At 38.3% G+C, this 22,985-nt stretch overlaps 1 protein-coding gene across 1 annotated transcript; it reads right to left on the reverse strand.

Moving 5' to 3' along the window:
- Positions 1-19,396: 19,396 nt before the first annotated feature.
- Positions 19,397-22,356, reverse strand: LOC146581644 (uncharacterized). Its single transcript, XM_085249213.1, has 6 exons — positions 22,305-22,356; positions 21,814-21,915; positions 20,953-21,696; positions 20,714-20,856; positions 20,213-20,328; positions 19,397-19,859 (listed from the first exon to the last, which is right to left on the reverse strand). Exons 1-6 carry the CDS (start codon positions 22,354-22,356, stop codon positions 19,733-19,735), a joined length of 1,284 nt encoding a protein of 427 aa, XP_085105339.1. The 3' UTR covers positions 19,397-19,732.
- Between the last annotated feature and the right edge of the window lie 629 nt (positions 22,357-22,985).

A 22,985-nucleotide genomic window follows, 5' to 3' on the forward strand; every position in this document is an offset into this window, starting at 1 on the left:
GTGTTTTCTGTTCAGATATCATAATTTGTCTGATCAGAGAGAAACCATCATTTTCTTATAATGAATAACTCAATCCAAGACAAATAATCCTGTGTAGGTTGGGAAATAACACATTTGAGACTGTCGCACTTTTGTTTTTCTTTTGACTCTTATGTTATTTCAGTAGTTCATTATTTCTGCATTGAGAGATGGAGAAAAATGTGCATTTTATTATCTTTATTATTGGGATGTGCTGAGATGACAGAGCTGCATTTAAGAATGAGAAAAGCGTTTAAACACTCACTCATTTATGCTCATTTATGTTGAGGAGAAATCAGCTCCACAAAGCCATCATCTTATTTTGAATCTTTCTTTCTTCTCGGTAGTCACGCAGAAAAGCCATTTATTGCATAAAACACTATCTGAAATAACCTTTTAATTGACAATTTTCTGAGATAAGCATCACAATCTGGTTTCACACATTTGGAGAATTAAGAAGCGAATATGATTGTGTCAATAAAACGTGGATTTTACACTGAACGTCAACAGTTGTTTGCTGGTTTTGCATTGCAAAACTGTGACACTGATCAACATCAGGAGATAATCAGCGGTAACCACAAGCTACTGGAGTACAGATAACAGACACTGAGTGCCAGTCACATCATACTGGAAAAAGACCAGGACAGAGTGGTCAACAGCACCTGGACTTTTTGTGCCAGATGAAAAGAGCTCACCTCATTGGGATTCCACTTTCTCACAGCAGTACATTGCGCAAGAGTGCTGCCTGACCATACAAATTACATCATACATGACCCCTTCCACCCTCACCCTGCTGGTGAGATCTGCAGCATCCACAGCAAAACAGCCAAAATATGCAACAGCTTCTAAAATATACTAAATCTAAAATACTGAAGGATTTTTTTATGTTGGCACGATGCATGTCTGAGTGAACGCATTGTGATGTCTAATTTTGAGGTCTATTTTTTTCTTTTTAATTAATTTATTTTATTTTATTTTATGGGATAAATCTAACTGATCTGCAAATGAAAATCACAGGCATAAGTGTAAAAGTATCAGCTCTGCAGGACTCAAACTGCTGTCTCTTATGTAAGCAAAAAGCACCTGATTCCTAGTGTTGACGTACACTCACAAGCCATTTTATTGGATGCACCTGTAATGTTCATTAACATGGTTATCTAATCAGCCAATCACCCGCCAGCAATTCAGTGCATTTAGACCTGCAGACAAGGTTGGGACAGCCTGCCAAAGTTCAAACCAAGAAAGAAGTGCATTCAAATGGCTTCCAGTGTGGTTTGGATAATAAACTACAAATACTGACAAACTAATAAATTAAAAATACAATTGTTTCTTAATGTCTAGTTTTGTCTATTATGTCTGTGTCTATTTTTGCTTCAACGTAAAACATTTTCACCCTGATGGCAGGCTTTTTCTTTCAGGTAAGTATCAGTTCCTGTCCCAAGAGAGTGAGACGAGCAGATAAAACAGCTCACACATGTAAAATCAGCACCTCACATCCATAACGAAACAACCTGTGTTCAGTAAAACCAACGCACGAAGCATACAGAGTACGAGGCAGAGACAGCTTATGAATAAATTATTCAGCTAGCTTTTTTTTTTCACTTCAGTCCTACTGACAACCACCCTTTGATGTAGCTTTACATCTGCTTTAGCTATATGATTTGATATAAGGCTTTTGAAGTAGGTTTAAATTTGTGTTTTTCCTATGACTGATGGTCAGCCAACCTGCATCTGTATTTTGAGTGACAGCCTAATGGATATTTACAATGTACAGATAATATTTTTAAGCTGTACTTTCCATGGTTACACCACTAATTACACTCTTGGAAGGAACACACATACCCATAATTGAGCTTGACATGAACAAGGTGCTCTCAGGCTTTAATAATGTAGCAGTATTGCACCTGAATAATGGGGCCGTTAATTTGAAGCACAGTGATCCTTCAGTCTCTCCAACATTCCCTTTGGTTCTCCATCTCTGGATGCTTAAAGCCTTTGGGGTGTTAGTGTTCTTAATAATGGTTCAATGGTGTAGCTGAGCATTGATCCAGCTGACACATCTGTCAACAGTTGACAACTTCCCACTATGTTTCCTGTTATTTATTTATTTTGGGGAGTAAGATGCGATATGCTCTATATGTGTCTGACTCTGTGAGCGGCTTCATTCACACTGCATCTAAAAATGTCTCCTTCAAATGATGCAGATGTGCGCTCTATAATCAGTGTATATGAACCAAATCCCAGCTGTTGAGAAAGTGTGTTTCACGCAGATGGGTGACAAATTAAAAGAAATGTTAATGCTCTGCTTTAAGTCTGCATTTTGACAGCTTGGCAACACATTGATATTCTTCGAGGGTAAAGTGTTGGCCCAACATCTGAGTTGGACTTGATGTGTTAATTTTTGGTTTGTTGTCACCTGTCTATATATTTGAATTCCTCCATCAGACTCAGAATGATGGACGAGTTTTATCACAATCATGAAGAGTCATTTGATGCAGTGGGTTAAACAGTTGAATACTTCCAATGAAATTAATATTCTTGCTTGAAATGCCTGTCCCACAAAACCATTCAGAAAGTTTAATCATGTTTGTTATTGCAATAATCCAGGAATGAAATATGCAATCAGTGAAATCAACATTTTCCAATTTTGGAGATGTGACAAAAAACTTTCCCTGTTATGTTAATGAAAACTGCATTTACTTTTTCAAAATCATTTTTATTTCTACACAATGGACGTTCCTTTGGGTCTTTAATTTGTTGTTTTTCCACAGAAAAAGAAGTCTCTTAGTTCTCAGCCATTCTCAGTCCATCATTATTATTGTTCCAAATTAAAAAGACGAGGTATGCGGTACGTATCCAGTCCTTTTATTACTCTCTCTTCTCTCTCTCGTCTTTCTGTTATAGACACCTAATTGGTCGTGGTGTCAGGTTTGCTCACCCTCCTCCATGATACCTGCCTGGTGGGCATACTTCTGGATTAACAGCAGACGGAGGTCAGCACATAATCACCCTGATGAATATGGAGGAGGGCCTTTGAGGGTTTACATGGGAGGACTGCCAAAAATGATAACGACCCCTCCTAAAGTATCTCCTCAGGGACCCATACGCTCTCATCTCAAGGTTGTAACTAAAACAGAGGAAGTGCCTATGGGGGAGGGTGGCTCGGGAGTTCTTTGCTTCTTCGGTTGTGAGCTAAAGTGATTTACACAAATAGTCTCGTGTAGTCTGATGTATGTGACATCATCTACAAATGAAATCTTAAATGAGTTTTGGGAGGGAACTGAAATGTCATGCACGGAACGTTTTTGCAGACACAAATTCTAGTCATGTTGAATTCTGATATCTTTGGTACTTTAATGGAGGCTTAACACCACTTTGTGTGTTTTCCTCTTGCAGCAGCAGCAACCTGTTTCACCCATCACAACTCTGAAGGTTAATTGATGCAATTTTTATTATTATTCCGTTCTTTCCGCAACAATTTGTCAATATTAAAAGGAACAAATCACAAGAGCAGACATGTTGAAGTAATCTAATAGTTTTCTGAAGCAGTCAGTCACAGCTTTTGGCTTTAAAAGTGATATTGCAAAACATTTATTTGCAGGTTGCCTCTTCTATGCTTGGAAAAATCTGTCAAAATCCATTTTCATTCATTTCTGTCTTCATCTTGCAATCCTTTTCTTTGTTCACTGTGATTGTGTCATTTCCCCTTTCAGACTTAAGACTGTACAACCTAAAGTCAGGTCATTCCCTCTTTTAAATATAGCACAAACCCTTCTAACATCCAGTTGTTGTAATGAAACTGGGTACAGTTGCTGCAGTCTTGATACCTAGAGAGCACCTATAATATGAGTTCTTACTAATGTGGCCAGCCCAAAGAGTAGCAATTTGACATATTTGTCTTATTCCATATCAGGTTTTTCCATTTATTTCTCTGCGAAAAATTTTATTTTATTATTTATTATCTCTTTCAGTAACCACCCATGCTTGTAGCTACACTGAAACTGTCATATTTCTAGTCACACAGATGTGATGCACTTTAATCACCGTGAAAAGTAAAAGGCTGTACTCTGTCCCTTAGATTAAATATGAAGAACAGACACATCGAGAAATGACATGTCGAGAAAAAACGGGCATCTGAACTCCTCCAAACTAAATTGGTCCAAGTTTTGATGAAATGTGCAACATTGCTGCAGTTTTGGAAACAGAATGTTGGCAGCGAATCTGAATCCGCAAACAGGCGGAGGAAAAAAAATGACTTTCCTATTTTCCTGTTTTCAATTTCAAATTTTTTTTATTGATTTATTTATTGGCATTTGTACAGCCAAACACCCCCTATAAACCTAGAAATTAAAATTAGTTGCAGTCTCGATTTATTTTTTGCATTTCTGGCAGGAAGACCAACAAACGTTGGAATGGCTGTTTGAGTCTCGATTTTTAGATATTAAAGTTTAAAAACTTTCTAAAGTTTGCAAAAGTTTTGATTTTCTGTTTATGAATTTTGTCTCGGATACATAAAGCCACAATAAGTCACTGGCCACTTTATTAGGCACACTTGCTGGTACCAGGTTGCACCCACTTTTTAGTTCAAAACTGCCAGAAATCTTTGTGGTTTTAATTCAACAAGATGCTGGACACAATCCTCTGAGATTTTGGTCCATATTGAGACGATCACATCACAATAACAATGCAGATTTTTTTAGCTGCTCATCCATGTTGCAAATCTCCCATTCTGCCACGTCCCAAAGATGCTCTACTGGATTGAGATCTGGTGATTGTGAAGGCCATATGAGTACAGTGACCTCACTGTCATGTCGGGACAGGTTTGAGATGATGCGAGCTGTGTGATATGGTGTGTTGTCCTGCTATAAGCAGCAATTAAAAGATGTGTACACTGTGTTATAAAGGAATGGATTCGGTCAGTAGCATTTGCAAGGAAGGCTGAGTTGGTACAGATGGGCCACACCATTACATCATCCCCAGCCTGACCTGTAGATAGAAAGTCAAATAGACCTTGTTGTTAATTGTAGTCTCAGTTTCTTGTTCTTTGCTGACAGATTAGCATTTGGTGTGGTCTTCTGCACATCTGCTTCAAGGCTCAACATGTTTGGATACTCTTCTGCATACCTCTGTTGTAACGAGTGATTATTTGAGTTGATGCTGCCAGCAGCACGACATCATTCTGTGTCACAGTGCTGGGTCTTTAGCAGTAATGTCCAAATTTATCGATTTTCTAGTGGGTTTATGTTTTCTATTTGATTCTTAGCTTGTTAACTGATCACTTTTTCATATTTATCTGTTTAGTTGTTGATTCTCATTTCCTGTTTTATCTTTGGTAATTCTGCATGTTATCTCATATTGTGTCCTGTGTGTTAGTTTTACTTCCTCCCCTGACCAATTGGATTGGTTGTCTATGCTTGTGCTTGTCTGCCCCAGCTCCCTCCACTTGGTACCTTGTTGTATATGCAGTTTTTTGTTTCATCATACTCTTTCTCTGTTTGTTTCCTGAACTACTGACTTTGTTACTCTTTATTTTGGGAGGGTTTGTGTTTGGTTTGGGTTTGTGTTTTGGGATTTTAATCAGTCACATAAATAGCTTACCTTCTGTTATTGAACTGTTTTTTGTTTCCTGTTCTCATGCTGTCCTACCATGGAAGCACAGCATGAGTAGAGGTCTCTTTTTTTCCTCTTGTACTTTCCCATTGTTGTGTATATTTCAGTGTTTTTATGTAACGCTACCGATCTCCAACTTGTATCCCCATGTAATGTCTGTGTTGTGTCTGTAAGGTCGGGGGGGGGGGGGGGGGGTCTCATTTCACTGCAGGGCAACCTGCATGTGGCGAATAAAGCTTTGATTGCTTGATTGAACTCTGCCTCTTAATTTTTCTGCTTTTGAGCCCTCACTTCAACACTCACTCTTTGTTGCCCATTAAGACAGTCTGATGCTTGATTTGAACTTCAGCAGGTGTCTTGACCATGTCCGCATCCCTAAAGCAACTGGATAGTGTAGTGGTAATACTACACACCTTTGGAGTAGGAGTTGCAAGTTTAATTACCGTCTGGTATCTAGTAAGGGTCTTGGCTAGACCCCCCCCCCCCCCCCCCCCCCGCTAAAAAACTAAGCCATGGAATGGTGCGGCTACATCTGCAGCCTGTCTGCAGCTCGGACACAAGCATTTCACTACAAGTTGTACTCTGTGTGATTGTGTACGTGACAAATAAATCTTGTTTGATGTTAAAGACATGTAGCTAGGTGAGTAGCTCAGTTGCTGACCAGGTATACCTAATGAACTGGCCAGTAAGTATATTTAGTATGCTACTTTCTTTCTCTAATTTCAATCTGCCCTAAAAGTTTTCAACTTTTTCATCCATTTTTTGTGTCTGGAAAATCACACTTTTATGTTCACTATTCTATGTTATTAAAACTCCTTATCTGTTGTTACCCACAATAAATGCTACGCGGGTTCGGTTTAACAAGCCAAGCTTTTCTATGTAAATCTGGATCTCAATTAGTGTGAGCTTTCTTTCAGTGAGGCACAGTTTACAATATTCTGTGTCCTGTCCCAGGCACATTAAGTCATAGGTTTGTCATTCATTAATGATAATGATCATGTAAGCGCTGATTAGTGTGTTACACTGCAAACTATCAGAGCTATGTCATGGAAACGGCAAGAGCAGCTGTTGTTAACTAAACTGGAATCAAAACTAAACAATAAATAACAAACCACTGTAACAAACTCATGAATATGGTTACTAACTTCATAATCACGATAATGGCAATCATGATACATTGATGACTGTTTTGTTTTTGCATTGAGGCGTGCATTCGTTTGTCTTTTCTCCTGGTGATTCATAAGCAATCAATGCAGAAAATAAATGGTTCTTCATTAATGAATTCATGCTGGTTCATGTACACTGACTGTAAAATGTACACTTATTGATGAAAAGTGCTTCACTCAACTCATTAAAACACTAGAGATAGTTAAGTTAAAATCCTTCTCCATATTTATTACCCAGCTCAGTAAAGGCAAATGTTAGAGAGTCACAAAGGAATAATGTTTCACAATCAATGGGCTCAAGGCTGCTGTTGACATCATTAAAATTTAACAGTGCGTTTTGCATTCATCCCAAGAAGCATTTCTTTTCTTATGAGTAAAAGTATAAATCTTGCTAATCTTAGTTCGTCATATTTATAGCATTGACATTATGCCGCAAAAAGTCATGAGCCATCAACCTGCAATACTACACAGTAAAGCTGTTCCTTTTGCCAAAATCATCTGCATTAATATGGATTTCTCATAAAACATCAAACTAAAGGCCACTACACCAGCTTTTTCCTTCATTTCCTTACTTTCACTTAAAAAGAAGGATTAAATTATAGATGGCAGCAGAACTGAGTATAATAAAATATTTATAGTTAAATATGTGAATACACCGCGCAGTTGAGCGAGATTCCTCCGACTGTCTTCTAGGTGGTCCTGGCCTATGCTTACAGACAACTGGCTGGCATGGGAGCACCATCAGCTATAATAGCTCTAACCTCTATAATCTGACTCACTCTTGTCACTTTTTATCAACTGTCTTTAGTGTTTGTCTTTACTGTCTTGTGTGTACTCCCTCTTTGTCACATACCTTGAGTCAGTATGCAATAAATGGGTGGGATTTGCTTAAATTAAAGATAAGAAAGCTAGCAAGTGAACACCTGGACCAGTTTATAGCTTGTAAAGCCCAGGTGAGGGGCATCAGCCAGCATCTCTCCCATATCATGCAATTATCAGCAAGCGCAGGCAAGGGCCGCTTCCAACACAGCACGAGGGGCATCGCAGATGGCTGAAAGTAATAAAAAAATAAGAAGCAAAAATGAAAACAAGTTATGCTTTGGGGAAATTAGACCTGTAGCATACGTGGTTTCTAAATGCACTATTTTCAAGAGCCCTGACATCACTCTAGTTTTATTTGGCTCTATATAAATAATTAAATTTTATCATAATACAGCAAAATTGGACTGAAAAGTTGTGCTCCATCTGCTTGTAAGAAGCATCAAAGCCCCGCCATCTAAAATTCTGTTAAATACTTGATACTGATAGAATAAAGGAACACTTTGGTCCATTTTAAGAGTTAGTTCATCCCCCTTTTTCCCCAGTAGCAGCTCCAGCAGCACCAGCACCACCCAATCCCTGGCCATCAAGCTGTCCCTTCAGTCTCTGATTGAAGTTTGTGCCCATGTATCTTTAAGAAAAAAAAATCATCAACCATGAAAATGTAAATACTTTTAGGTTTCACAGCATGAACTCATGCCCAGTTCCCCTACCTCACTGTGTTGTATGAACAACCAGACAAATATTAACTGGGGAATACTGCACAGTTTGCAGACTAGATAGCTAATTAGTTGCTCGGCTGAAGCACATTAAACAGCATGTAAACACAGATACAAATGTCACTTGAGTCCAGTTTGTCTCTCATTCTCTGCTGTGTAGGCACTGTGGCAGCCTGCCAGCTGCTGTCCATCAAAGACAGGCAGGCACACCTGTATAACCCACTGAAATGAAGAGACATTTCAGATTTTTTCAAACCCCCATTCTTTCTTTCTGCGATTATAAAAAAAAAAGCAATACATTTTAAAGACACTTAGAAAGAACCTTTGATTGTTAAAAGGGATAAATGTGATTCAAGTTTAAGTTTAAGAAAGAAACTTTTACAAATAGATAAGGATCGACAGCCCATCATATCATCGAGGCAAATCATTGTGTTATCGTACACAGATAGCAGAAGAAGAGATGTCAAAAAGTCCTCTCCTCTCTTTTCTGAAGTGTCTGCTTCTCATTAGCTCATGAATTATAGAGCCTAATTAATATGGGCAGTGTAGGGTGTGACAGGCTGAAGGACGGCGTCTCTCAGCCGCAGTCATTTCCCCTTATCTCCATCAGACACTCAGCAGCTTCACTCTCCTCTTTCACAGCCTCTTTTTAGTTTCGATGGGAGATGCATATGACAGCATGGTAACGGTCACTGGGGTCGCAACTTGCTGCATTAAAAAAAATAAAAAAACATAATCAGCTCTCGGTGTGATGCCATTTGCCGTTACTTTCCATCATGTGAGTGTGTTTTTATTTTTGTGATATTACTAACAAGATAGCGTTCATTATTCATTCAGGAGTTGAGGAGATTAGGAAATTCAGTCCAGCTGCTAAAAATAGACCCGTGTTTTCTGTCAGTTGAATTCTGATCTCTTTCCTGAGTGTATGAGTTCAGTTACAGTCTGAGATTCTCCAAGTTGTCAAGAGACATATTGGAGCATGACAGATCAAGGAAGCAGATAAAAAATAAAAATAAAAAAGGCAGTAGGGGAGGTTAAATGCCTTGTTAACTAGTCATGTGTCCACCCTCAGATAAAACCAATTCCCAGATCAGCGCTTTGTTGTGTTGAGGCTCTCATCTCTTTAACATGTTGCAGTGCTGTGTCCCCTGTTTTTGATCAGATCAGCAATGAAACAAGTGATTAAATTGCTGTTTTAATGCTCTGAAACATTTTATTCCTACTAGTATTACTACTTTAAGCTAAGAAACATCAATAGTACACATTATTGAGTCTTGTTTTATACACGGTATATTTACTTATCTGTAAATCTGTCCATAATTATAACATCTGTATAACTATGTTTTTAATTACATGATCAACACTTTAGTTGAAACAGTCTTCCATTTTCACTCCACTGTTTTAGCCCATCAACAACTCTACAAAACAAAACAACAGAAATGGGGGCAGTGTGGTGTCAAACTGGGTTAATGGCTTTACAATAGAGAAGTGGTTAAAATTTGGAGAAAGTCTATGAAAATACTTCTCCTTTTTAGCATTTGTCAGCAATAGGTTACACAGTCAATTAAACGAATGGTTATAAAAAAAAATAATAAAGTTACTGCAAGCAGATCCGAGTTATAAAGATTATAAAAGAAGAATATGGTGAGCTTAGTTTTGGCCATTGGCCTGTTGGCTGCTGCCAGTTTGGGGCTTTTTTAATTACCTTATATGAATGAAAGGGTGGAGTGCTAATTTACTAGCTAATGCTAGTTATCTTGGGCAACGAGCTACATCATAAGCTTTGCAGGGACAACACAAGACACATAGCAGCTAATTTATGGTTAGTAATGGATAAGTAATGGATACTGAAACACTAGAATTTCACTCACTGAAGCCGACGCAGTTCTTGGATTGTCTGTACTACACAGCAACCCACAGTATTAGTCAGATGAGCTGTTAGAAATACTCCAAAAGGAACATGCATAAACAAACTGACATCCAGTGTTATGATTCACAGCAGTGCAGGTAAGGCCCTGCAGACACTGACAGGCTACTACTGTTTGTGTCCAGACACCAGGTGGATGAGTTATGAAAAAAAATCACCACATTCAGTGTTGTTATGAAGAGGAGATATTCTTCTTAGCATCAAACTGGTTTTAGTAGCAGGCTGTAAATATTTCTGGTTTTGCTGTTGAAGTTAGACACTGGAGTTTACTGTTTTTTCGATAGAATAAAACCCACCTTTAACAGTACTGTTGTCCTTTTCTATCTTTTGACTGCTTCGCTCTATTAAGGATTTAATCACACTTTATGTGTCCAGTATTAAAGCTGCCTAAGTGATTAAAATCACAGTTTCCACCATTACAACTCTCCCGTAGTTTGTCATGTTACTGTTTATTCACTGTTTATGAATGTTAAAAACATATTGAAATCAACTGAAAAAAACAATCATCTTCTCAGTGTCTTCATTTGTGCACATAACTGTGAGCTGAATCACAATTATTATTATCTTCAATAGTAATTTTACTATAATCCCTTTCGCACTCATTTTAACAACAAGCAACAGCGGGATGAATAGCATCAGTAACAGATAACAGTCTTACAGATTATACCACTGTTTAGTAACATGAGCTAATCTTTACACAATCAAGATGACCGAACTCTAAATTCATCTTAGGGCCATCATGTAGATGATGGATTTGTATTTTTGCTTGCACATATTACACTCTATACTTGATGCTATGATATGTGGCATTTTCGCTCCTCTGATTTTTACTGCTGCACTGCTTTTTTCATGTGTTTAAAATGTCACACTTTTTTTTTCTCTTTTAATGGAAATGGATCCCTGAAGCCGCTGGGAAAATGAGGAATTTGAAATTTAAAAAATGGAAATGGAATCACACCTGTTGATATTCATTCTTATCTGAAGTGTCTCACCATTATAGCTTGAAGGAGCCATTAAAGCAGACTCATGTTGTCAAATCAAATCACAAATCAAATCACTTTTTATTGTCACATCACATGTGCAGGCACACTGGCACAGCACATGCGAGTGAAATTCTTGTGTGCGAGCCCCACAAGCAACAGCTTAAGTTAATGCTATATGTAACACAAACATGAGATAACTGCACTGTAAAGGGCCGTAAAACAACAGGTAGCAGATTTTTGTTTCCAAAAAAAATTGAAGTCTAATACTAAATCCTAAAGCTGATAAGGAGGTCCGGTTTAGTTTCTGTTAGCATTTAATGTCTTTTGCCAAAAAGGATAAAAAAGGAATACATTTCTTTAGTTAAAAATAAATAAATAATATAAAATATCAGAGAGCACACTGGCTCATGCTTTCTGGCATTGTCCCTTATTGACCAATTTCTGGTTCAAAATATTTGATTGGTACTCTAAAGCTTATTGGATCTCCATTTCACCCAATCCAGAAATTGCAGATTTTGGCTGCGTACGTTCCAGAACTATCCCTGCGACTGTGCAGGTGCCAATTGATCTCGGAATGATGATTGCGAAAAGACTTATCCTAAAGGAATGGAAGTCCGCTGTTCCTCCCACCTTCAGTGTCTGGCTCAATGACATGTTATCAGTCATTCAAATGGAAAAAGTTTGATACCTACAAACATCTGCAGCAAATGTTTTCTCAAAATCCTGGACTCCGTTTTGTAATTACCTTGAGAAAGCTCACGTTATATGAGCATGTACCATGGTACTGCAATTTCTCTGTTTATTAAATTAATTCATTATGGATAGTGGTAGTTTCTAATTTTCTAATGTTTCTTTGTTTTTTTTGTCTTTCTCTATTGATTATTATTATTATTATTATTGTGCTATTTCTTATAATTATTAGATAAATAAAAAAATTTTCCAAGGTGCTGCAGGCATAAGCCAAAAAGTTAGCATTGTTACACCAACTGATGTCCTAAAACAGAAAAAAGACCTTAAGGGATTTTTATTAGCAAATCAATTTGTCTTAAAGTCTTTCTTTTTTTTTTTGCTTTGACGGCACACTCTACATTAGTGTTTTTAATGGCCAAGAACCTTTGGCTCAATAAAGTCTGTAATAAAGTTATTCATCCACATAAGCAAATCCAAACAGCAGACTTAAAGGTGGAATTTGGTCACAAAATTACTTGTCTACCACATGAAGCCACCGCACCACTCTTTGTTCATTTTGGCAGGAATTTCAGTTGTACATGCAGTCTGTAGGCTCAACTAACAAAAATGCTAATGGGCAGTTGAAGATCACATTTCAAGATCTTGGGGTGGAAGTATAAAACAATGACCTTGGCATTTTTTAATAGTGGAAAAATCCATGGATATATCAAGAGCGCTGGATGTGGCATTATCTGCAACAGGAAAATCGCTTCAGGCCCAAAAGGCAGTTTGGTTTTACTAAGCTTTTCTCTTTGCAAAACCTTATATGAGCCTAGATTTGAATAATGTTTTAGTTCTTCAGTGTCAGCATGTGATGCAAAGCCTATAACCAGAGTGAGAACTCATGAGTAGGTGCATGAAGGGACACAAATGTACATGTGCAATGGTCTGCAAACCCAGATGATGTGAGTGCTGTATTCAGTTCCCTCTAATGCATTTACTGAAAAATGCTTTTTCCCTGCATCATCACAAGAAGGGCATTGAGATAGAGCAGCAGCAATTCTAAGTGGTGGCTCTGTATCAGGTCTCTTGATACATTTGGGCAGTGTTGGGAAGGTTACTTTTAAAATGTATTCCACTACAGATTACAGAATACATGCCCCAAAATGTATTTTGTAACGTATTCCGTTACGTTACTCAATGAGAGTAATGTATTCTGAATACTTTGGATTACATGATATATTATGCTTTTTACAACTACATGAATGTACTATTGCTGTGTGATTTATTATGATTAGTGAAGGTCTGCGGCTCCGAACCGTAGTAAAGGGACCTCTGGCTAATATGTCATGTTCCGTGTCGGGCTCGTAGCTGAAAAATAGCTTTACTTTGTTGTGTGGGTCAGGTTTTAGAGAGAGGATTTGAAAGGCTGCTCCAACAGGAACTTCTTGTTCCTGAGGAAAACACGAACACGGTGTACAGTCGAGTCTTAATAGCTTACTTACAACTGGGCTCGTCAGGCACTCTTCTTGGCTGCAGTGGTTATTATTATATTTACATGCTTCCAGCTCCCGTTTCTGCTCGATGATAACTCATACTTTTCCACTCTCCTTTTTCTCCCTCCTCACGCTCACAGACACATAACAGGTATGGCAATCCATTCTCTTTTTTTTTTTTTTTTCTTTTTTTTTTTTTGCCTGTCCCGTTTGGCTCTTTTGCCATCAGAATTATTGTCTAAAGGCGAAGAAAGATGCCCAACGGATTTACTTTACCAAATTGACCATCCCAGCCTTGCCGTAATGGTCCATTTGATTCACCTTTTATTGTCTATTTTATTTTCACTTGCTGAATACAGGACAGGCTTGACTGGGGGAAAGAAAGAGGGAAAGAAAAACAGCTGAGAAGAGGGACGGGGGAGAAGGGCAAAAAACAAAAACCAACAGAATAAGCAGAGAGGGCATGAAGCAGGTATGGAGGAGATCAAAACTCCAGACATCCAGAGGCCCCCAGAACACAAGAGACCAAGGAAGACCAACAGAGGGGCAGCCGCGCCACTGTCCCAGAAAGAGCTGAGGAGAGTCCCAGATGAGGGGTCACTCAGCAGCCGCGGAGCAGAAGCCAGGGGGGGGGTTGCGCCCGTGAGCTCCGCCGGCAGCCAGCTGTGCCTGAGTGACCGAGCCCCAGGCCGAGAGGCCGGGGGCACCCCACCTCCGAAGTGGCCCGAGCGAGCCCCAGGCTCCAGGCCCCGATAAGCGGCCGCCAAGGAGTGAGCCGGTATGTACCTGGACACCCATCCCCGGACACAAAGAACCACCAACGCACCGATGTCTGAGGAAGTCCGCCACTGGCAGGGGAAGTGGTGGTAGGGGGAGATAGGCCTCCAAACCTTGGAGGGCCTGAGATGTCCCCAGAGAGTTGGCGTCTGATACCCAACCTGACATATAGACACAGACATACAGGCACACACAGATACAAACATCCATTCCCACCCTCATGCTCTCATATGCACTTACTCCACACTCAACCAACGTGGAGACAGACATAAAGAGACGCTGTACACACGATCACACTCCCCAAGCGTACTCTACGAACCGGGCCTAGGTGCCCTTGCCCCGGAGGGGGGAACTGCACCCAGACCCAGTTACCCTTTTCCCTGCGGTAGGGAGAAGCAGACCGCCCCGACTCCGCAGCAGCAGGGAGGCCCCACATTCCAGACCCCAGTCGGACGGCCAACTCCTCCTCCTAGCCCCCCCGCTCCAGCAGGCCGCAGAGAACGGGGGTGAGAGAACACTCCAAACCGCAATCCATTCTCCCTGCAGCACGGACAACACTGCCCATGAGGCTACATTCTTTAGGGCTGCCTGTAACATTCTGCCTATCCAGTCGTTAAGTCTGACGTCACTAGCCGTGTCTGGGCCTAAACTCCGCTGCAGGTCCATATATCAAACGATCACTATGGCATTACTGAGAGTTGAAAAACTGTCTAAAGTCTTTCATCTTTAATAAAATGATCAGCGTTCTGCTCTATCAGGTGTAACAATTGAGTTTAACATCCAGGCATCCATGAAAACAGAATTTATGACATTTAACGGAGTTAGAAGTTAGCAGGAAGCTATCTAAATACAATATAGCATGTCCTGACTGCGGGGTTTTGGAAACAAATTAAAACGTACAGCTCTGTTATCACTTCCAACATAAATGAAGACAGAAAACTAAACAGCAGTGACGTTTGCAGGGTTACTGAAGTTTGGCTAGCTGGTATATAATGATGTGCTACGTGATCGCTAGCGACACAGCTATGTTAGCATAATATAAACAAGCTAACTTTATTTCCACTCAATAAAAGTTAACGTGAGTGTTCTCGGTGGTCAGGAACAAATGCAATCGCATGGCAGGATGCTGTAAAAGGACCAAACTTCAGCCAGGAGAACAACTGAGATAATCCATCCACAATACGAGGTTAGTTAGATCCTAAGGTTTTAAACACTGAGCTTAAGTAAATGATTAGCGGTAATAAAAGCAGAGGGAGGTTAACAGTGACACTGACTGTTTTAGGAGCTTTTTGAGATTAAATAGAAGAAAATACAAAACATTAAACATGTTAACACCACAAAAACCATATTAAACGCAGACTACTTTAGGCCTGGAAGTAGGATTCGTCATGTCATTACTTAACGACCGGATTAGCTTAGCACAACAACAACAACAACAACAAAAAAGCGCTCTCTCACCCAGGGAACACACAGAGAGAGAGCGTCACCCTGTAACCATGGAAACCGTAACGCTGCCGCCTGGAACAACAGAAAATAGCTGTCAAACAAAACCCAAACAGTCCTGACCCGCGACAATAGGAAACAGGAAAATACAGCTGTGTAATCCATTTATTTCAACAATGTAACTGTATTCTAAATACCACCTTTTTAAATGACAACTGTAACGGAATACAGTTACTCATATTTTGTATTTTAAATACGTAACGGCGGTACATGTATTCCGTTACTCCCCAACACTGCATTTGGGCATTCTACAGTACTTAAGGGCCATCGTAGTGTCCTGACACAATCATGGTGCATCATACATAATGCTGCTGTTTTTGCTATCTTTTACTGACCTTGTAAAGGTTTAGTTCAGTTTCGTTTTATTACATTCATTTGTCATGGTCTATGCACAGAAAGTCTTACTCTCATTATCCTCATTTTACAATCTTAAGTGTAGCTATTAGCTAATTTCAGGCATGCATGCATACAAAATACATTTCCACAGCATATGAAAGGATTTTTAATACGATTTTTGTTATTGTGCTTGGCTAATTTTGTGGCAAATCAACCTGATAAATAATACATTCGTAAAGTGCAATTGCCAAATAGTGCCTTTTCCAACAGCAGGGGACAGAAGCAGCATGCACCTGGTGATAGGCCGCCTCCCGCCAGATGGACTGTGAAATTTTCTTGTGATCAATTTAAACCTCAGCAAGAGGCTGCAACTACCAATTTCTCCTAGTCGTAAGGAGGTTGTTGTTAGTCTGAATTTCTTTAAACCTACATTCTCCATCCTATAGTTTTCCAGTCCTATAGAAGTCACAGGGGAAAATGTCTTTATGTCTTGACCTCTGTTAACCCACTTGCCTGCCATGTTTATGTCCTCAGTCACTCATTTGGATCATATTGAATGAATGGAAGAATTTTTAGATCTTTGTCATTGAGGAAGCAGTTTCGGACTCAGACCCGCTCCTCATGTTGCATCTAGGGTTTTTATAAACCTAACAAAAATCTTTTAAATGCTAATCTTGAGGCTTTGAAATAAAATGTAAGAAACAACAGGTGACATGACAGTAGCTACATCCATTTTTTATACAGCAGAGGTAGAGTGGAGAGTCGTATACAAACAGGTGTAGTAGCTAACATGACTCGCTAATTTGCTGCCATAGAGACCTGACGTTTTATGGTAAGTGTTAAGTAGTGCAGATAATGCACCAGAGTGAAAGTCTCCAACTTAGTCAGCAATATGTTGCTAGTTTTTCCCAGACACTACCACACTATACAGGCTGTATGCCCTGTTTGGTAGAATGTTACCCGTTTTACAAGCTAGAGGTTAAAAGTATGAACTGCACAAAAGTGGGCTCACTTTATAATGTTGTCGGATGCACTTGGAAAAGTAGCCTCATCCTTCTAAATACATTAGATCTTTAGACTAATGCACACGCATCACCCTCTTAACTATTTAAAAGCCCTTTTTTCTGTGAGTTTAACCAGACCAACATGTCTGGAAGAGGCTTCTTTGATCTTTATTTTTAGTCACATGGCCAAAAGCGTAACCGCACCACTCGGCTACATCCCGGGGGGGAGCCAGATCTCACCACTCCACCACAGACGGTTTGGATCAGACTCATCTCTGGGGGGGAATGAAAAGGCTTAGTCCAATTAATGGTTGAGATGCCCCCTTCAAGAGCAGCTGCACTACATGTAGCCACCACCACACCCAAAATGAGCCACATGCCAAAGTGTGGTGTCTCAGCGTGCTAAATATATCTGCAAATTGTGCTGTTCGTATTAATATACTCTTTTCTCTGATGTTGTGTTATGCAACAAGTAGCCTGTAGCTGTAGAGAGCATTGTCAGCATTTGGCATCATTATGTGTCAGTGAATCGTCGTCTGTTCAGGTTATACCAGGGCAACATACGGGGGTGGACACAGTAAAAGCTACAGCACAGCAATAACAGCTACCCTTTCCTCCACAGTGTTTTGTTTCTGTTACACTAATTTATTTTTGTTTCACTTTTTAGAATGTAAGGCATTTATTTGAGTTCCATGAAGTGCTACCCTCCCTCTCCCCAACAATGTTTAATTTAAAATTTATGCCAGATGTCTTGTGAGGTCTTTTTTTTTTAACTGAAGTTTCTTGAACATTTGAAAATGGAGTAGGGTGGGGGGTGTATTTCTTTAAAAAATGGAACCTAACTATTTAAAACAATGACAAACCACCAAAGTTCTCTACTTTTCCATGAAATTACAACAAAACAAAGACCAAAAAAGCCACATTTGTTTTAGGAGTTTTACAGTTTGACAGTTTAAATATTCACTGGAGTTTATAAGCATCATCTCAGTGGTCTGACTGTTCTTGAACAAGGAAATATAAGTCTAAAATTTATGTAAAGCATTCTTGGTTCTAGGTTTCGACCATAATGTTTCCCTCACAATGTGGACATATTGTACACATAGTTAACCATGCAAAGCCATTTCCATGTCATCTTTAACCTGCTTATTAATTATTGTATCTGAACCTCAGTGATGTATTTTTTTTATGCAACACACAAAAACTTTCTTTTATGTTGTTACTTATGTTATATGAAGACTAATTTTGTTAGTGAATGTACTGTAAGCATTCAAAAGATAGATGATGGCAAAAACAAATCATTTTTTCCACATTTTTATTGCCAGTCATTTACCTCTTATACAACATAGTGATGTCTGTAATGGGAAAACATGTAATCATTATTTATAACATTAAACACATAACATGTATCGCAACAACATGTAAGTCTGCTTTTAATGATGATTTTTATGTAAATTAAGTAAAAAATCAACAATGTAAAATAGTGTATGACTTCTTTTCTGGCCCTGAACTCCAAGTTCACTTAATATGTAAATGTTTAACAACAATTCAAGAAAAAAAAAGTTATTCTAATACCAGCTGTATGTAATTTAATCACACAGAACAACAGCTATGCCGAAACAGAGAAGAAAAAAAATTAAGTAATTTTTACTTCCCCGCTAAATAGATAAAGTCCTAAAATCATCTATCTTATTATATGTCACAGTTCTAATTATTTGTGATGTTGGCTCTAGATAAATAAAAAAGGAAGTGAAATTGATGATCAGAGTTTACTTCTTAAAAAGCCATGCACCATGCAGTTTAAACATTGCCTGTATGTGTCCTTCCACAGTTAAAAGTTCAGTTAACTGATTACTGTAAATTGGCCGTAAGTCTACTTGGTTGTCTGTCTCCCTGTTAGCGCTATGATATTCTGCCAGCTTGTCAACTGTGATAGCTTGTAGGGCCCCAGTGACCAGAGTCAGGAAAGCAAATATGAATGTGGATAGATGGAAGATTTGGCTGATGGAAAATAAAATGCAGTGGACGAAATGTAAAAATACCTCTCACCACTGACTTCTTTTGTGGCTCTCAAGTCCAAAACTCTTGCCTTCCATTTGTAAATTAAATTGTAATTAATTTGTAATTTATTCATTTTGAAAATTTTAAAACAATAATGATAATAGTCTGAAAATGTCAATTATCTTAAATGCTATTAATTTACATTTTAAATTACATTTTGACTAAGATGTGACACAGAAAATATGCAGTATTTAGCCAAAATAAACAAGAATGTGTTTTTTCATATTAACCAGTCCAAAACTCTTTTTTTTTTTTTATCAGTTCTGGGCAAAAACAAAACTCTTTGGAACAGATGAATATGGTAAGTTAAAATCATCAGGATTTGGCTTCAAAGACAATACTTAGGGTAATTAATTGCTCATTTTCTCCAATATTAGAAGCATTTTGTGTCAGAGTGATGCTGAAAAACTATTCCATGGATTTGTTACTTCCAGGCTGGATTATTGCTATTTTTCTTTACCCTACAAAATAAAGGACATAGAGGCTACTGTCATTGTGATTTGGTGCCATATAAATAAAACTGAATTGAAATGAACTTGTGTGGGTGTTTTTTATGATGACAGAGCCAAAAATCTGGAATATTGTCTATTAATAAACTTAAGAACCCCAGTCCAAACCTTTAGTTAACACTGTAAGTCATGTTGATCTTATTTCTCACAAATATAATTTTGTGCTGCGAAACAGCCATCGTCATTCCATGATCCTTTATCAGTTGAAACATATTCTCCACAGTCCTGGCTTTTGAAGTCATTAGGCTGCCCAGGCTGCCAGTATCTGATGAATAAGGTAAGAGAGAGAAATCATTTTCTCCACTTTGTCGCTATAAGAAACAAATTCACTCCTACATTGTGATTGTTTGGTGCCTCAGTCTGTCTTTTTAATTTAACTCTCATTTGCAAAAGTAGAAATAATGCTGTGCACTTCTGCATTCATCCTTTCCTTACATTTCCTGTTGCTGAATTGTTGGATAGATATTAAAGTTTTTGGCAGAGTTCAGTTCAACAACAGAATACAAGACTGATCTTTGTACAGTCAAGTTGTATATAAAAGTTTGATAAATGAACCTTACATTTAGAAAATGTGTAAAGTTAGATCCTTTTTGTTCAGGTTTGTGTATTTAAACTCACTCTATGGTAATAGGGGTCCCATCCACCCAGGTCCAAACCCCCTCTGTAAGTGTGTCAGTGAGGCCAATCCAAGCATTTTGCCTCTCGCTCTTGTCCAGTAATTCGTTGACAAAAAGCTGTTAGAGTCGCACAAACAAAAGACTGATGACATTACTGTTAGGGGGTGATCTTGATCTAAATTGGAATATATAATAAATGGACTGGTACAGACAATTTCTACACATTTCAGTTTTGTAAAAAAAAAATTTGAATGACCCGTAGAGCCACGATGACAGTCATTTGTCTTTGGGATAGAGACTCATGTCTCCAACAAGATGGATTATAACAGCATTAATGATCCTTTAATTTTTTGTTTTAGTTCCATCACCTAATGGAGTTCTTGCAACACTGCAGTCATCTTTAACTGTACATGCAAACCTTAGCAACCCAGTACAAAGATGGAAAAAATTCTTGCAATCATTGGCAACGTTTAGCGATTCTAATTCTGCCTTTGTTTATTACCTGTTCCTCAGCGCTGTCTATGACAAGTAGATCTGCACCTTCAGCGATGCAGGCTTTTCTGCTTTCTGTCCAGTTTTTCTTCAAGGTTGAGACAAAATAACAGCTTATGTCAAACCTTCTCCAGTGGGCCTGACAAGGAATGCCTGCAAATTCATCACATGGAAAAAATATCCAAAAGATGAAGAATACCACAATGGAGATAATTTTAGTAAATTTAAGCTGTAACATAGGAAGCATACCGCTTAGTTTAGTGGTCATCCTTTTGACTTTCGATTGTAACTCTTCTCTAGCTGTAGTCAAGCGACTGTAGTTGGTTTGTAATTGTTCCTTTTCCTTCCTCAAAGTATTATACCTGGTTTGAAGTTGCTCTTTGTCTTTCCGCAGGGTGTTATAGCTCTGGTCAGTTTGATGTTTGTTTCTATTCAGACTATTGTAGCTTCTTTGTAACTGGTCTTTCTCCCTCTTTAACACAGTGTAATTACCTTCTAGCTGGACTTCTTTTACTCTCAGTGCAGTAAAAAGAACGCTTAATGCATCCTTTTCTCTTTGGAGGTTATTGTAGCTGGTTTGTAGCTGCTCTGCAGTTGCTGTCAGATTATTGTGATTAGTCTGTAAGCCCTCAAGCTTCCTCTGCATGTGAGTGTAGTTTGTCTCGAATTGATCTCTCTCTTGTTTTAAGTTGATGAAATTTGTTTGTAGCCGGTCCTTCTCATTTTTCACATTGCTGAAATTGGCCTCCAGCTCATCTCGTTTAGTAATCAAATAACTGTAATAGTGCTGCAGCTCATCTTTGTCTTTTGTGTGGTTGCTCAGTATGATCTTTAACTGTCTAGTCTCCTTACTCAAAGCATCATAACTGATCTTCAGTCTGTCCCTCTCTGCAGTCAGGTTGTCATTATCATTTTGGAGTTTCTCCTTATTTTGAGTGAGTGTATTGTGATATGGCTGTGTTTGGTCTTCTGATTTAGGATGGATGATCTCATCTGTGAAATTTAAAAAATAAAAATAATATTTTGCCGGATTCAATTGATTATCATGAACTGGATGTAAAAGCAACAAAAAAGGGGTTTATTTTTATTGAATAAAACTAAACAACTTACAGAATATAAATTGACTTATGTTACTGCACAACAGGACAGCACACAGTAATCCGAGGCTCACAGTGACACCTCTGAGGATCTGGTTTCTTCTGCGAAAATTCACTGTTTTGTAAATAAGAAAACAGACATTTTTCAAATTAAACTACAAACAAATATATCATTAGACAAGTAAAATTGGTTTAAAAAGTCTTTAGAGACTTTAACTTAAGTTTTAGAATTTTTGAATCCATTTAAAAATCTTTAAAACATGCTTTACCGTGTAATTATGTATTACTGAGCATAGACCAGCATGATATTGGTCCTTTTATGAATTAAACAAGAAATTTATTATTCAATAAGGTGTTCGCAAACCAAAGGTGTCTTAAGCAATGAAATACACACACACAAAAGTGTGACGTTATTCAGTTTGAAATTTAAGCTGAAAAACAGGTTTGCATTTTATTTTGTCTACCCACTAGTTCTGTCTGCGGGTTTTGGGGGTGATACTGTACCTTGAGTGATGAGATTGCCGTCCATATATAATAAGGTGTCATCAATTTCCATTGTGTCCATTAATGTTCTGGATTTTTTTCTGTTCAGGTAAGACCTTTGTAGGTTTGGAAATGAAAAACAGTCCTTAAGTTTTCCAGAAGTGCTGATTTTACACTAAACTATACTAACATTCATAAACATTTTTTAACGTTCTAGAGAAAGTTCACATTCAATTATCTAAACATTAAATAGTTTTTAAACCTGCACTTACCTCGCACTTAGCTAAATACGCACAATAACAGTGAATTCAAAAAAGATTCTGCCACTGACCAATAAAAAATGAATGTTAACTCAGTATTATTTATTGTAGTGAAAAAGGGATGTCCCACATCATCAAGCACTTGACATAAACTGATTGGTTGAAAACGAAACTATGCAAAATCCACTGGATGTCTACATTCCCACATTCAAAGTACTTCCCACTCAGACTTAATAGAAATAGCTAAGGTTAAATACCACGAAGTAGTGACTGGGATTTTTTTCTCTTTGACTGACCTGATCGTTTTCAGACTTCCACCTTCTGTGATTTCTGTTCCCTTTTCCCACAGATTAAGTTCTCACAGAGGTTAAATAACTGAGAGTGTGAATGTGCTGAGAAACAAGAAATAAATAGAAATGGAAAACTGCTCACATATTCTGTC

This window comes from Mchenga conophoros, linkage group LG2 (assembly GCF_057382185.1).
Source record: "Mchenga conophoros isolate Kocher_MC1m ecotype Shallow Benthic linkage group LG2, M_conophoros_male_GT1.1, whole genome shotgun sequence".
Classification (NCBI taxonomy): domain Eukaryota; kingdom Metazoa; phylum Chordata; class Actinopteri; order Cichliformes; family Cichlidae; genus Mchenga; species Mchenga conophoros.

Excerpts from the sequence above, each read along its gene's own strand:
- LOC146581644 (XM_085249213.1), bottom strand. The coding sequence starts at position 22,356 with ATGGAAATTGATGACACCTTATTATATATGGACGGCAATCTCATCACT. Across the intron at positions 21,697-21,813 it reads CATAAGTCAATTTATATTCT|ATGAGATCATCCATCCTAAA; the intron begins GTAAGTTGTTTA and ends TAAATTTCACAG. Across the intron at positions 20,329-20,713 it reads TAGACAGCGCTGAGGAACAG|CTTTTTGTCAACGAATTACT; the intron begins GTAATAAACAAA and ends CGACTCTAACAG.